The sequence below is a fragment of the Ipomoea triloba genome, chromosome 2 (assembly GCF_003576645.1).
Source record: "Ipomoea triloba cultivar NCNSP0323 chromosome 2, ASM357664v1".
In the NCBI taxonomy this organism is placed as follows: domain Eukaryota; kingdom Viridiplantae; phylum Streptophyta; class Magnoliopsida; order Solanales; family Convolvulaceae; genus Ipomoea; species Ipomoea triloba.
The window spans coordinates 26,559,845-26,575,738 of record NC_044917.1 but is presented as its reverse complement, the minus strand read 5'-3'; the positions used below and the strand labels follow the sequence as shown (position 1 = coordinate 26,575,738).

Below are 15,894 nucleotides of genomic sequence, written 5' to 3'. Positions count from 1 at the left end.
TATGTTTTGTGCTTAGCCACTTACTATCTCACACCATTTTGGTTCACTTCGCAAATAATATCTGGTGTGATGATACATTCTCAGACATCACCACTAAAGTCAAACTTCCACTTACCCATATAATGACAATAAATTTTTCTTATTATCCAAAATTTAACAATTCAGGAGCTCCTACTAAATTGACAATGCACCTTCACACGTATTCATATGAGTTGAACTAACACCCTCCTAGAGTAACTCATTATGACTTCTCATCTTATGATATACATGTTCGCAGACTTCTTCTCTTGTAATTTCAATCTTTACTTCATGCTAATATCTCAAATGTGAATATGAAACAAGTTTGTTATACTTAATTTTATCCTTTGCTTCTTTACCCGCTTCAATTCTCTCGTATAAAATAAAAAGGTAAAGTAAATTTTAAAATAAATTATGAAAAATAAAAAATAAAAAACAAAGACGCTGCAACAGAAAAGTTCTGTTTGGACGAGAGACTTGTGAATGATTGGACCCATTAATTTTCAATAATTGAACCAACAAAACATATAGCGCCATAGTACAGGTCTTCAAATGCCAATAATTTGCTTGCTTTTTCAGTGGTACATCATCACAATTTCTTTATTTCAATTTACATCAATTTTCATTTTGAATCAACTTATAATTAATTCTGAAGAGACATTAGACATATTCAAATATTTTTGAGATTATGATTTACTATTTGATTATGATATATTGTCATTTATGTTACATCACTTATTCTGCAAAATATTACTAAATTTGTTTTGTAAGACAATATTATTCTATTAATTGATTAACCAATGATTGATCGTAAAATAAAATAAATTTATTTCAAGGTACAACTCAACTTATCAATCAATCTAAAATAAGTTCATAATAAGTATTACGGAGTACTTTACTAACAATCGCGGGGTGTAAAGTTTAAATCCAAAATGGACCTAAGAGCCTTTACCATGACATCGTGCGTAACAACGTGGATCTCTTTCAACCTAAACTCGTCCTAAGATTAGTCTTGAGGCGGCAAAGGCTTATTAAGAAATATGACACATAAAAAATATTTATTTTCACGAATTACTAATGTATTTACCCAGAGTTAAGAAATATATGTATCAAATAAAAATATGACACATCAAGAAGTGACTAATAAAGAGTGATAATTGTAGAAAATCTCTAGTATGGTCCACATAATTTATCTCCTATAATTAATAATATCTTCTAAATGTTTTTTATATGAAATTAAATACGTAAGGGAATTATTTCAAAAATAAAAAATACGTAAGGGAACTCCATGCTTTACCTAATAATTACATTTGTACTTTATATGACTAAATAAAATAAAATGGTTACCTACGTGTTTAAGGTTGAGATTTTATTTAGCATCATATCTAATTGATCATGGCATTTATATCATAGTTATATCATGGATATGAGTCCACCTTGCAAAGTGAACCCGTCATAATTTGTATAGTGAATGTTCACAATTTACATACTGAATGTTCACAGTTTATCACTAGTACAAAATAGAGAATAGAATTATGACTTTAGACTACCCTTCTTCAAACAAGGGTAGTGTATTGTTTAAAAAAAAAAGTGGTGGCATATTTGTAAATAAATGAACAAAAAACAGCTACCCTTCCAAAAACAAGGGTAGCGGATACATATAGCGGATACATATCACTTTATGTATCCGCTACCCTTTCTAAAAGAAAAGGAAGCGGAAATAATTTCAATTAAAAAAGAAAAAGAAAAATCAAAATTAAAAACAAAAAGAAAAACAAAATTAATCCTCAATCTGAATTGAAACAACGCGACCCTTTAGGGCATACAGCAGCGAGCGCAGCCGTTCTGCCTCTGCCTCCAACGCACACACCGCCGGCGACTCCAACGCGACTCACACCGCCGGCGACCTCACCTCTGTCGTTCACCTCCCACGCCGTCGCCTCCCACACCGTCCCCTTCCTCAGCCTCCCTCACCTCCGTCGTTCACCTCCCTCGCTCCTCCCACGCTAAGGCTGCCGGCGCCTACAGCAGCCACCCAAGACGCCGCCACCACCCGTCGACGCCGACGCCGACACAGGTCTGCTCCGCCGCCGCTGCTTCTGCTTCGATCCGCTGCTGCCGATTTGGATCAGTCAACGCAACAGGTTTTTCTTCTTTTTTTTTTTTTGTTAAAATTATTTCTTATAATTATCATGTAATATATATTATATTTGTTAATTTTTATAATTTTCTTTCGAATTTTTAGTTATTTATTGTTATTTTTGTTGTTATATCCTAATATGTGTACAAATATGAATTGAATTGTTATTTTTGTTGAGATTATATAGTAATGTGTGCATATATGGCATATTATATGAATAATATGACTAGAAGTATGAATTTTAGTTATGAATTTTGATTCCTATTATTTAATTTTGAATATTATTATTGTTTGGGCTCTATGATGAGCCAATGACTCCAGGCCAGTGCAACCTGGTTGTTGAGAGGCTTGGTGATTACCTGGTTGATCAGGGCTTTTAATTATTTTGGTATTGCTCCAACAATGATGGCTCCATGCTGCTGAGAGTCAAGTAGTGGTAGTTATTATTGCTTTCTGGTTTTCAATGTCTTTCCTTCTCCCTTGGGAGAGTTGTTTTTCATGTTTTGGGTGCAGTGAATTTGATTACACTGCTTATTAGGTTCTTGGGTCTATTAAACCTTTCAATTTGTGACTGATTTTGTTCCCCTTTTTTATTGTTTTATAATCTCAGTTTGGAATGGGTGATCTGTATCCAAATTCCAAATAAACAAGTTGTTATAGACTATTATCTTTAATCTATCTGGATGTTTGCATTTCTGGCTTCCTTTTCTCCATCTTTTCTTCAATGCTAACTCTCAAGAAATCCTTTCTTTTAAAAAGTGAAATAAAGCTAAAGGAGGCCTAAATTAGACAGCTGAGTTTGTGGGATACCCATACCCTTTCTTTTATTGCTTTTATCAAATGGGACACCCTAAATAAATAATTCATTGATACAATTTACAAATACAAATTAAATAATTTAACAGAAATATATTATTATGAATTTTTCTCTGTTATGGTCAGGGAATCAGGTATGTAGTTTTTCTCTGACCTGTCATATATTATGTTTGCAAGGACAACATAAAACTTTAGTTCTCTGTTTCTTTGTTATGCAGGATTATAATTCCCTGACTAAAGATATATTTCCTCTTTTTCCATTTGAGAGGAAGCAAAAAGATGGAACTATTTCTAACTCAGGCAGTTCTGCCGAGTTTTCAAAGGCTAAGAACTTGTACATAACAGGGCATAGTAATGGAGCCATAAATTTTTGGGATGTCTCATGCCCACTCATGCTTCCAATTGTATCACTCACTCAACAGGTAATACATTATCATATGAATTCTTGGTACAACCCTTTACTACAGTTGAGTAAATTCACATTTTGAATGCCATATTCTATGGTGCATTGTGAATACATGCTCTCTAAGACTCTAAAAGTGGTTTGGGTCTAAAATATATCCGTTCATCTGGTGTATTTACAAATAATATAATATGTGGATGTAGCGCATCTGAAGGAACATTAGAAAGAGGAAAAAGAACTGTAGAGCATTAGGATGATAATGAAGCCTGTTTGATTTGCTTCACTTTTAATTTTTGTTTTTTCAAGTAAGGCCTAATGCAATATGATATCACCATGCAGAGTGAAGACAACTTTTCATTAAGTGGTGTGCCAGTGACAGCATTGTGCCTTGTCTTTGACTTACATATCCTTATTTCCGGTGATCAAAATGGAATGGTGAAGTTCGAATTTGATGGAAAAAATATAGTAGTAGATTTTAGTGCACTAGAGCTTACTTCTAACACAAATGTGTTTTGCAGATTCATATTTATAAATTTAAAACCGAGGCATTTGCCCCAGACAACAGTTTTTTGTCATTCCAAGGTATGGAGCATGAGCATGAGTGAAACTTAATGTGTTCTTACTTCTTAGGCCACTAAGTAGCTATGACTCATCCTCCCATTGGTAATTTAAGAGGATCTGCGTGGTGCCTTTATACTCCATAGAATTCCTTTTTGTGTGCATTGATAGCTCAGCCAGACAATAGATTTTTACCATATATTTGAATCATCCTTTTTGTGTACAAGTACACCCTTCCTGCTTATCTTTTCATTGATAAATTATCCAACTATAAAAAGAAATAAAAATTCATGTGCTATAACTCCATTTAGGAATCTGTTGAACAAACATTTCCTGTATGTAAATGCTTCATTGATCAAATGCTTCTATAAGATGCTGCCCCTAACCTTGTATATAAATGCCTTATTTGACTCTATTCCATAGGTTCAAAGAAAGGAAGCAATCAAATTATCTGAAGTCTTAAGCTTCTGAAGGTTAATGGAGCTGTACTTTCTATTACTATGAACCCAAATTCAAAGAGTTTTTCTGTTGGGTCTGATCAAGGATACGTAAGCCTTCTTTCTTATAAATTTATATATATATATATATATATATATATATATATATATATATATATATATATATATATATATATATATATATATATATATGTTTATAATTAATATAGGGCATTTTGTTCTATTCCTACCAATGGACGAGCGGCTAGGAATATCGATTGGAAAGCATGCAAAGTATGAAAATTTAATTAAAGTTTTAATGTGAAATTTTGAATTTTTATTTTTAAACTACTAATATATATATATCAATTGTATTTTGTAGTGTCCACAACAACCGGGAGGTGTTGAGTGCGGATATTATGTGATGCGATACATGTTTGATATTGTGACAAAATACTCAACTCTTGATAATTTAGATGGGGCAAGTGAATTTAAATAGAACTATTTATAGTTCAATTATATTTTATTAATTAACATATTTAATAATTTGATTAATTAAATTATTTTGTAGGTATTTGAAATCAATTCGTACTCTACCAACGAAATTGAAGAGATTCGAGAATATTGGGAAATTGAAGAGATTCGAGAATATTGGGCAAAATACTTCTTGGAAGAGTGCTTGTAACTTGTTTTTAGATTAAGTATTATCTTTTGTTTATAATAACTTATTGTTGTGTTGAAAGTATTTGCTTGGATTATTTTATGAGATTATTATATTGCATTGCATGTGTTAAAAGTAGTGTATGTGATATTATGTTGATGGTTACTATTGTGTTTAAAATTTGAGTTGATGATTAGCATTGGGTTGATGGTTAATTATGAGTATGATTTTGTTCAGGATTTTTAAAATAATTTGAAAATTTTAAAAATAATAATTTAATTTTAAAAATAAAATAAATAATCCGCTACCCTTCCTAGGAAAGAAGGGTAGCGGAATTAAAAAAAAAAACAAAAAAAAGAATCCGCTACCCTTCTGCGGATAGAAGGGTAGCGGATAGGCTATCATCTGCTAGCGGAAAGCCGGAGGCTATCAGCGACCCTGGCATCCGCTACCCTTGTAGAAGGGTAGCGGAAAGCCTTTTACAAGGGTAGTGGATGCCCAAATCTATATTGTAACATTCAGTATGTAAATTGTGAACATTTAGTTATGAACATTCAATATATTAATTGTGAACATTCAGTATGTAAATTGTGTATTTTATATTCGGGTTCACCTTGCAAGGTAGACATGAGTCCACCACATGCATATTAGATATAACTTGCATCACATTATCGTTGATCTTCACAATTTAATAATATAAGGTCACATCATAGCTCTTTTGTTTTTTTTCTTAATATAAATTGTGTGTTATTGTCAAGCACCTTCTGCTCAGATGGCATGTAGTGACCTCATGAGTTCGAGCCTCAGTGGAGTCGATATTGACTCTTTGTCCTCCAACTGGTTAAGAATTGTATTCAGTGGAGTCGATATTGAGTCTTTGTCCTCCAACTGGTTGAGAATTGTATATATTTAGGTTTTACTAGACTTACCGAGTCTGTATGGCCCAGTCCATAGGGTTAGCTGATTGGCCCAAACACAACCCATAAGTAAAGTATATTATTCTAGACCCAAGTCCAAAACAATGTTATTTTGTTTAATAGAAATAACCTTATTACACACTACATGCCATCTGAACACAAGGTGCTTGGCATTCACTTTTTTTCTTTCTTTTTTTTTTTTAGTACTACTGACTCGGTTACAATGTAGTATCTGTTCATAGCTACTTTCTCAACCTACTGAAGCACATAGAGTCAACAATCGAGCCCACTCCCATCATCCATGTGGGAGTGTTAACTGGGACACCGGATGCCACTAGACCACAAGGTCGAAATATATAGAGTAAGCATTCACTTTTGTAATATATAGAGTTGGGTTCATTTCTGAACTTTAATACACATGATTTTATACCAGTATTTGCTCCATGATTAAGTTAGTTTTGTTGCTTATTTCTTTTACCTTAATACATTTGAGACTCGTTTGTGTGTTACATTTGATCAATCTTAGTTTATTCACAAATGAGGAGCAAAGGAAGGATTTTTAGTCATCTTGGATAAGTTTTCGAAGCATAGGAATCCACCCAAGGTCGGAAAGGAGCAACGGAGCACGAAAGGAATCAGAAAGAGAACCAGGAGGCCGCCTCACGGCCAGCCTTCCGGGCGTGATGGCGGCCGTGATCCCCACCGCGGACAGCAGCTGGCCACGGCACCTCACGGCCTCGATCCCGGCCGTGATGGTGGTCGTGACCCGGCTGCTGTCCAATATTTAACTCGCGTTTTACTGTATTTTGGCACATTCCGCGCCCTAGTTTAGTTCAGTGCAATTTTCCCTTTCTTTAGAGTTTTCCATAGCATAGAATAGAGCAGATTTACCTCCTTGAATTCGATTACGAGCTTGGAATCATTGTTTTGGATTGGAATTGCTCTCAAGAATTGTTAGTAAAGTTTTCTCTTTTATTCTTTAGATTCGCTGCTATGATTTCAGTATTTAATTCTTGCTTCGCTTTATTTACTTCAATCATGCGTGAGTAGTTCGCTTATAGGTTTGGATTAGGGATTTACTGTTAATCTTGATGTTCAAGTTGTGATTATTGCATAAGGGGATTGAATCATTTACCTAGGGTTTATGTTGAATTGGGGATTGCTTTCTACCTGTTATTGATTGATGACCACAATTAATTGCTAGTTTAGGAGAGGGATTCATTACAACGAAAGTTGGATGGAGACCTCGAGCCTTACTAATTTCAACATAATTTTTCCTACTATGAGAATAGGGGTAATTTGGGGGCTTACAATGCTTAGGTGCTTAAGACTATGATTGATGCATCACGAAAGTGGGGCAATCTTAGCCTAATTCTGTTTATTGATTACGAAAGTAGCTGAATTGAATTCTTGTGTGCATTGCCCATAAATCCCTAGGTTAATCCTTCTTTCCCTAATTCTGAGATTGTTAGAACATCAAGATTACAATTCCCCTAATCTGACCCATTCCTTTATCATTCAGTTAATTCATTAGCCAATATTTTTCTTTTAATTTTCTCATTCAGTTATTAGTTGCTTGGATTCTAGTTAATTCACGTACTCTAGTGCCTAGTTCCTGTAATTCACACAATTATGTGCCATAGCCCCAATCCTCAGCAGAACGATATTCTACACCCATATTCACACTCACCATTTTACTCATCAAACTTGTAGTATTATGTGAACTCATCTTGGCTATCCATTCTGAGGGATCTACGGTTGTGATAGTGAAATAGTCCCTCGGATTTTGCTTTTCGGGGTTGTTGGGAAGAAAAAGTTATTTGGTGATACTATTTTACCCATGTATTCTTCCTCCTCCTCTCGTTTCAGCTTCCTCTTCCTCCCGTTTTTGCTCTGCCCTCTGGTCTCTGACTCTGCTGACTGCTTCGACAGTTCGACAACACACGGCTAGGGATGGCAATTTCAATCCGCCCTGCGGATATCCACTCGAATCCACCCCGCATGGGTCGGGTTTTTTTGGGTGATAGCGGGTGGTGGGTCTTAAAAATGTAAACCCGCGGTGGGTCGGGTTGGATTCGGGTTTTATGTACAAAACCCGCCTAGCACCCCACCCGACCCACCATGTGTGCATACATATATATAATAGTAAAATAAGTAGTACTAGTATATAGTTAATTATAAAAGTTTCAATAACTTTGCATAACTTTTTACTATTTTTATATCTAAACAACTAAATTTATTTTTAAAAATTAACAATTTAGTTATTATATTATAATATTTCTATTATTTTATGTTTTAGTGTAACTAATGAATTTTGTTGTTTAATTATGTGTAAGTAATTTTGATATTATTTTTTTAAAAAATAATAAGTTGATAAGTGGTGGGTACCCTAGTGGGCACCCGCACCCGGTGGGGATGGGGATGGATTCTAAAAAAGTCCACCCGATGCGGGTTGGGGGTGGGGGTGGGTGGAGAAAATGAAAGGTGGGTCGGGTGATGGATGTAGCCCTCCCCGATCCACACCCGACCCATTGCCATCCCTACACACGGCTTTATTGCTTTAACCACACACCCTACAGGAGAATGAGTGAAGAAGGAAGAAAACCTAATTGTATTATCATTATTATTAGGGCCCCAAATTGAAATAATAATGGAGAATGAATGAAGAAGGAATAAAACCTAATTTTATTATCGTTATTATTGGGGCCCAAATTGAAATAATAATAATAATAATAATAATAATAATAATAATAAGAGTTCTGGATTGTGGTTTATTGGTTGATGGTGGTGGTGGTGGATAATAATAAGAGTTGTGGATTGTGGTTTACTGGTGGTGGTGGTGGTGGGCATATAAGTCTTTTTACCTATTACTAGTATTTACACTCGTGCGATGCACGCAATGAGTTTGTTATAATATATTAAGAATATTTGAATCGATATACAATTATTTAAATTATAACATCAAATATTATATAGTGCAAGTGAAGATATGAGTTGGGTCATTTATGTTTGTTGATGTTACCATTGCTTGAATTCGAGTAAATAATTGCTCAAATTAATAGCTAATGTGTAGATGTAGGCATGCGGTGTTGTAACTTTAGAGATTTTATATATCATTGTTAGGAATTTTTAGAAATTGGCCCAATGTGCTCGTTCTCTGGCAACTTAGTTATAGTAATGAATTGCTATCCTAATTCATTTGTATAGATGATATACTTTTTGTCTAGATATATAGCAACTTTATCATTTTGAAAAAAAAAACATAATATCATCGATTATATTTACACATTATTGAAAACCTCTTTGTAGACGACATTGGAAGTCGCAACACATTCTTGTCCATCCTCGTCTACCGCTGACACCTTCAGGCCATTAGGATGACTGACTCAAGAGAAAGCCACATACAATTGACCGTGACTAAAGACCGATTGTTTTAGCAAACACCCAACGTGAGTTAGTGTTTGGCATTGGCTTTTGTTTATAGTCATGGCATATGCAAGCATCAACGGGAATTGTTGGGATAAGAACTTTGGTCCCTTCATGTGTCCCAGTAACTCGAATCAATAATGCCATCAATGTACTCCTTGTCGTCATCTAATAATCCATATTCATAACACGCATCTCTAAACAAATTATGAATGACTCCTGCAACAGTGCGAATATCTTCATGGCTCTAAGATAGTATAACTCTCCACACGCTGGCGGGTCGTATGGAGGATCTTAAACCGACTTCATGACAGAAATGAGACATTGTACTACCGAGTAAGTTTGGTTACATATGGTGGTTGTAAATAGTAAGCAGTTTAATGTCACCTTACAATTGCTTCATTTTCCGTTTAACGGTCCGGGGTCCACCCACGTTCGCTCCGGGAGGCACGGGAGCTTGCCCAGGGGGAATCGTCACTTGTGGGAGTTGGACCCGGGTTCTCCCGAAATTCCTCCCCACAAAGAGAGCTCACTTGCCACTTGAGCTACCCCACTGGATTACTTCATTTTCTTCTTATTTTTTAGGATTTCTTGTTTTAATATTATTGTACTTTTAGTATTATTTTATTGTTTTAATGTACAATATTTTGGGCGGGAAATAGGATTTCGTTTTGGAGGATTTTGTTTTTATAAGTATTATAACAATGTACTAATCTTAATGTATAACAATGTTTTGATGTTATAGGATTTCATGTTTTAATATTATTGTACTTTTAGTATTATTTTATTGTTTTAATTGTTTTAATGTACAATATTTTGGGTGGGAAATATGATTTCGTTTTGGAGGATTTTGTTTATATATATATATATATAGATTATTATTATTATTATTAAGTGTTACTTGGACGGGAAGTTAAAAAGAAGATTTTGTTTTTAATAATAGTATTGATTGATAATCCAAAACCCTAGTTAACATAGAAGGGAGAAAATATCACTTTCAAAATAATTGAGGAGATAATGAATAATTTGGAGGAAAAAACGTTATAAGAATAGAAAGTGAGATTTTTTTTCTAATAATATAGTAATGATCAACATGATTTTCTGAATCCATCCTCTAATATAATGGTCGGATCGGAATGATTGATGGTGCAAGTTTCTTAACAAAGCTTGTGTTCAAACAGGCACCACAAGTCCATAAATGCTCTGCCCAGTTTCGCAATTCAAGTAGAAGAAACAAAGCAAATGCTGCGATTGATGCTAATCTTAATCTCCACCTTCATTCTCAGCATTCGATTTGTTCGCCCAAATCAACATACAAGTGAAGTGATAATGGTGATTAAAGCTTCGAATCAATGAGGATCTTGTCCTAACCCTAGAATGAAAAGTTCATGAATACGAAAATATTTTGTTGATTTGACAAACTAAACTTGAAAACACCATTAATTAAACAATATTTTAGGTACTAAACAAATAGAGAGATACATTAATATATAAGGAGAAAGCTTACCTGACCATGGGGCTCAATATGCCTGAGGCTAGTTTCGCTATAATGCTGCGTGGATTTATATAAGATTGTATCTTATTACGATAGAATTGTAGTATGATAGGAATTGTAATGTAAAATTGTAGTATGATAGGAATTGAAATGTAAAATTGTAGTACGATAGGAATTGTAATGTAGAATTGTACAACGAATAGGAAAATAGGAAACAATCGCATCCTAGGACTATACGATAGGAATTGTAATGTAGAATTGTACGACGAATAGGAAAATAGGAAATAATCGTATCTTAAATATTGTAGGACTGTTTTAGGCGGGAAGCTTAAAGTGAGGATTTTATTTTTATATATAGTACAGATTCCTTACCATTATAAATCCAACCAAACAGTGGAATCAATATTCACAGTAATTTTTTTTCACCAACCAAACAATAGAATCTATCTTTCTAGTAACTACTTTTCCAAGAAATTTCACTTCCTCTTCCCTTCAAATATTTTCCGCGAACCAAACGGGCCCTAAAAGTACACTATTCTTTATAATGTACATTCAGTACTCAATTAATGTACTTTTAGTATATTAAAAATGTACTTTTTTATGGTTCACATAATAATTTGGCATGTAGCAACAATCACTATTACACGGAGCGTGCTCCACGGTCCAAAATGACATAAAGTACATTATTCTAACTCATAAAATACATTTTTATAACTTATAAAGTATATTATTCTAAAACATAAAATACATAATTAAAACTTGTAAAATACATTATCTTACCCAGAAAGTTTATTATTATAATACATAAAAAATTTTATTATAACTCATAAAATACATTATTCTAGCACATAAAATATATTATTTTAAAACACATAAAGTATATTATTTTAACTCATAAAGTTCATTATTCTAACACATATAAGCCCTACAATTGTTATATCGTGGACCACGGTGCACATAGCAATGTGCACCCTGGTCCAAAACGACGTCGTTTCGATGTTAGTGGACGCAAGACGCGAATGACTCTAGAGAATTCATTAGCTATAATACACATAATCATTATCTAGAATACACAGAACGTTAGCCTAGAATACACAGAATGTTTGCCCAGAATACACATAATATTGACAAAAAATACACAGAACTCATCATCTTAACATTCGAATGCACAAACACATCACAACCTGTGTTAATAACATGAATACACAAAATATTGACACAAAATACACAGAACTCATCATCCTAAACATTCGAATGCACAAACACATCATAACATGTGTTACTAACATGAATACACAGAACGGTTGCCTAGAATACACAGAATGATTGCCTGAAATACACAGAACGATTACCTAGAATACACAGAATATTAACATAAATACACATACCGGCCGAAATGGGAAACGTGATTTCCAAAAAAAAAGGACGGTTAGTTTACAATGCTCAAAACGACGTCGTTTACGTATGATGTGGTAGCAAAAATGAGTGATGGTGAGTGTATGAGTGTGAAATGTCGTTTCGCTGAGGATTGGGGGTTATGGCACGCAATATGCAATCACAAAACTAGGCACTAGCACAAGGAAATCAACAAGAAGCTAAGCAAACGACAACGAGGTAGAACAAACACATATAAACAATAGATGAGTGCAAAATAAAGAAATAGGACTCAAGTTAGGGGCATTACCATCTAGATGCTTTAACCCTTAAGTTTGGGGGAAGAATATTAACCCTAGGTTCTTGAGGCAAGCACTAAAGAATCCAAGTTTCCACAAGGATTAGAACAAGGATTGCCCCATTTCCATGGTGTATCAACCCAAATTCTTGAAGAACAAAAGCTATTTAATCCCCAAATCTACCCCTATTTCCATAGAAGAGAAAATGGGTTTGAGATTGGGTTGGCTCAAGTTTCCCATCTAATTCTCATTGAGATGGAAGACTTTCCAAAGACAAACAACAATCATTGTACACTAATCATTAAAAGATAGAAATAAACCCAATTCAAACTCAAGAACCCTAGGTGGGTTTCTTCCCCTTTTCCACAATAATCAAAACTTAAGCATCAAAATCGATAATGCAACCCTAACTCAAGCTCATAAACTAACTACTCATGATTAAATAGCATAAAGAACACAAAAACACAAGTAATAAACATAGATCTAAGCCTAATCTAACCTAAAAATATGAAAAGAAGTGAATGGGAGTGTTTAGGGTTCAACCATGGGTCAAAACCGAGTTCAAAATGCTCAAAACGAGCTTAAATAGTAAGCAGAGCAGGTGCCAAACGGCCTGGTAAATGGCCGTTTGTGTGGCCATATGACTCCTCTTTAGAAACTGCATTTTTGCACTGTAATTCGGCCTAAATCAAATGGCCATGCATACGGCCGTATGTGAGGCCGTATGCCAACTCTCCAGAAACTGCATTTTCGAATTCTGTGCAGCTGCTTTGACTTCTAGGCTGTTTTTAACCATTTTCTGTTCAGAATTATGAAATGTGTATTTTTGGAAAAGTTGTAGATATTGAAGGTCTTCTTTCCAATGGTTCAATGATCACTTAATTTGGACATTTCTAGGCTGAGATATGATCCAATAACCGAACAATGGTCGAAATGAGCGAAATTTGCAATAGCTTGATCTTTTGCTCTTCTTTTGTTTTGGTTTGTCTAAATGACAAAGACCATTGAAAACACCAATCTTAGACTTCCTTAGGAGTATTGCATCCATCTACATAGTTTCATATTTGGCCTCCAGTTGACTCCAATGCCCACCAAAATGCTCATCTTTGTTTCTAATGTTTTCCAACTCATACTCCTTGCAAAATAACACAAATAAGCACTAATTCTCATGAAATTTGGAATGATCTATAAACAAAATAACTTAATAAAAGGGAGAAAATATAAACAAATAAGCATTTATCAACGTACGCGGTGCACATTGCCATGTGCACCGTGGTGCACGGTATAATTTGCCTAAGCCCTAAAAACCATGTGGTTTTGGACCTTCCACACAATAATTTATGGGTAGGCTGAAACGGAAAGGAGAAGCCCAATTGAGTAAACCTCATCTTCATCTCTCCTCTCCTCTCCTCTCTTGTAAATCTGTGGTCAGTAACACTCCGTCAAAGCAAAGGTTCAAACGTAGCCAACCCGACCAAACGTTAAAATATCTCGCACAGAATCTCCCACTTCACGGTTCTGATTCAATACAAATCAAGTGTCAGGGAGTGAGATAGAGAGAGAGAGAGAGAGAGAGGAGGCATGGCCGCTTGTGTTGTATGGGGAAGCACCTGCAAGATTGCCTCGCCGGCTACCGGCGCTGCCAGCGGCGGCGGGTTGTTGTTCTTGCGGAAGTGCCAGACGAAGAGGAATGGGTTCAGATGTAGAATGAGAAGAGGGCTGATCGTCCGAGCAGATTCTTCAGATTCCGAGTGCAACGCGGAGGAATGCGCGCCGGAGAAGGAGGTGGGGCAGGTGAGTATGGAGTGGGTAGCCGAGGAAAAAACCAAGGTCGTCGGAACCTTCCCGCCGATGGCTCGGAAGAGCGGCTGGACTGGGTACGTAGAGAAGGACACCGCCGGGCAGACCAACATATACTCCGTCGAACCCGCGGTGTACGTGGCTGAGACCGCTTTCAGCTCCGGATCTGCGGGTTCCTCCTCCGACGGATCTGACAACAACCTTGCCATCGCCGCCGGCATCGGTCTCATCTCACTCGCCGCCGCGTCCTCGATTCTCCTCCAAGTCGGGAAGAACGCACCTCCGCCAATCCAGACGGCCACGGAATACTCCGGCCCCTCGCTCAGCTACTACGTCAACAAGTTCAAGGCCGACGAATTGGTCCAAGCTGCCTCTGTGCCAGCAGTGGAAAGCACTGAAACGTCTCTGCAAACAGAGGAAAGTCCAGTTCCGGCGCCGGAAGATTCTCCGGCGCTGGAGAGTACACCTGCATTAACTTAATTTTGACACTCGTAGTAAGGCAATATATTTAATTTTAAAAAAAATCTCTATTAACTTGAGATTACTACTAAGTTTTTTTTTTTTTTTGTTTTTTTTTTTGGAATACAAGTACACATTTAAATTTTGTTTTGTTGTTATTATGTAATTATTAATAGACTGAGAAATGGGTTATCTTTGCTGAAAGTTTGGTTACAAAAGGTGAAGATCTCGTGTTATTGCTCACAATTTATAACTAAGCATCTTTGGCTCTTTGCTAGAAGTTGAACAAGAATTGAGCATAAATGAATTATTTTTGAAAATAAGAGTTTTTACTTAGCAATATCACATTAAATAAATGGACTCTCTTTTCTTACGGACTAATCCAATTTCACTTTGAAACAAGCCGAATTCCACTTAACTTAACCAAACTTGAAACCGCCCGGCCTACCTAGAACACAAGGCAGTCAGCCGTTTAAACACTCACTTTCACTTTTTGGGGCTACTGTTTGAGAAAATAAGGGGCAAACGTAAAGGGACGACAAAACACACACAAGTTACCACCGAAGCCAACATTTGTATTGCTAATCACTTGAGCAAGTACAACATGAATCTCAAGCTCATGCCTCTCACAGCAAAATACGTTGCCAAGGCTGAGTATTTATACAAGGGATGCAGTTACATGCCAACCGCCTAGCAAAACTGAATACAACTGACTAGACTACTTAAGGGAAAACCTGTCTAGATTCCCACAAAATCAGCCTGCCAAGCCTGGCCTTCATAACCGCACAACCGCCTTGCATATGCCAAGCGCGTGCAAGGGACACCTGGCGAAAACCGTCTCCACCCGCCTCACATGCGTTGCACATGTCTTAGCGCCTTCCAAGGGTAGTTACCAACCGTTTGCCAACCGCCCTGGTCGCACGCTCAGACTTGGTTCATCATGGCGTGCTAAGTCTCGAACCATTTGGTCAAGCCATGCACCAAAGCCGTCTCTACGAACCAAGGTCACACCTAGTCGCACCTTGTCCAAACCAAGCCAACAATCGCGCTCACGAGACCAAGCTGAAGCCCTATGGGACCAAACCGATCCA

The 15,894-nt window shown here is 36.1% G+C and overlaps 1 protein-coding gene across 1 annotated transcript; it reads left to right on the top strand.

The window, feature by feature from the left end:
• Nucleotides 1-13,977: 13,977 nt before the first annotated feature.
• On the top strand, nucleotides 13,978-15,027 carry LOC116007923 (protein MAINTENANCE OF PSII UNDER HIGH LIGHT 1). The gene has a single exon (XM_031248582.1). The coding sequence runs from the start codon at nucleotides 14,126-14,128 to the stop codon at nucleotides 14,822-14,824; it is 699 nt and encodes a 232-aa protein (XP_031104442.1). The 5' UTR covers nucleotides 13,978-14,125; the 3' UTR covers nucleotides 14,825-15,027.
• Nucleotides 15,028-15,894: the final 867 nt, after the last annotated feature.

What these genes read in the sequence shown, in the direction of transcription:
- LOC116007923 (XM_031248582.1), top strand. Translation starts at nt 14,126, where the DNA reads ATGGCCGCTTGTGTTGTATGGGGAAGCACCTGCAAGATTGCCTCGCCG.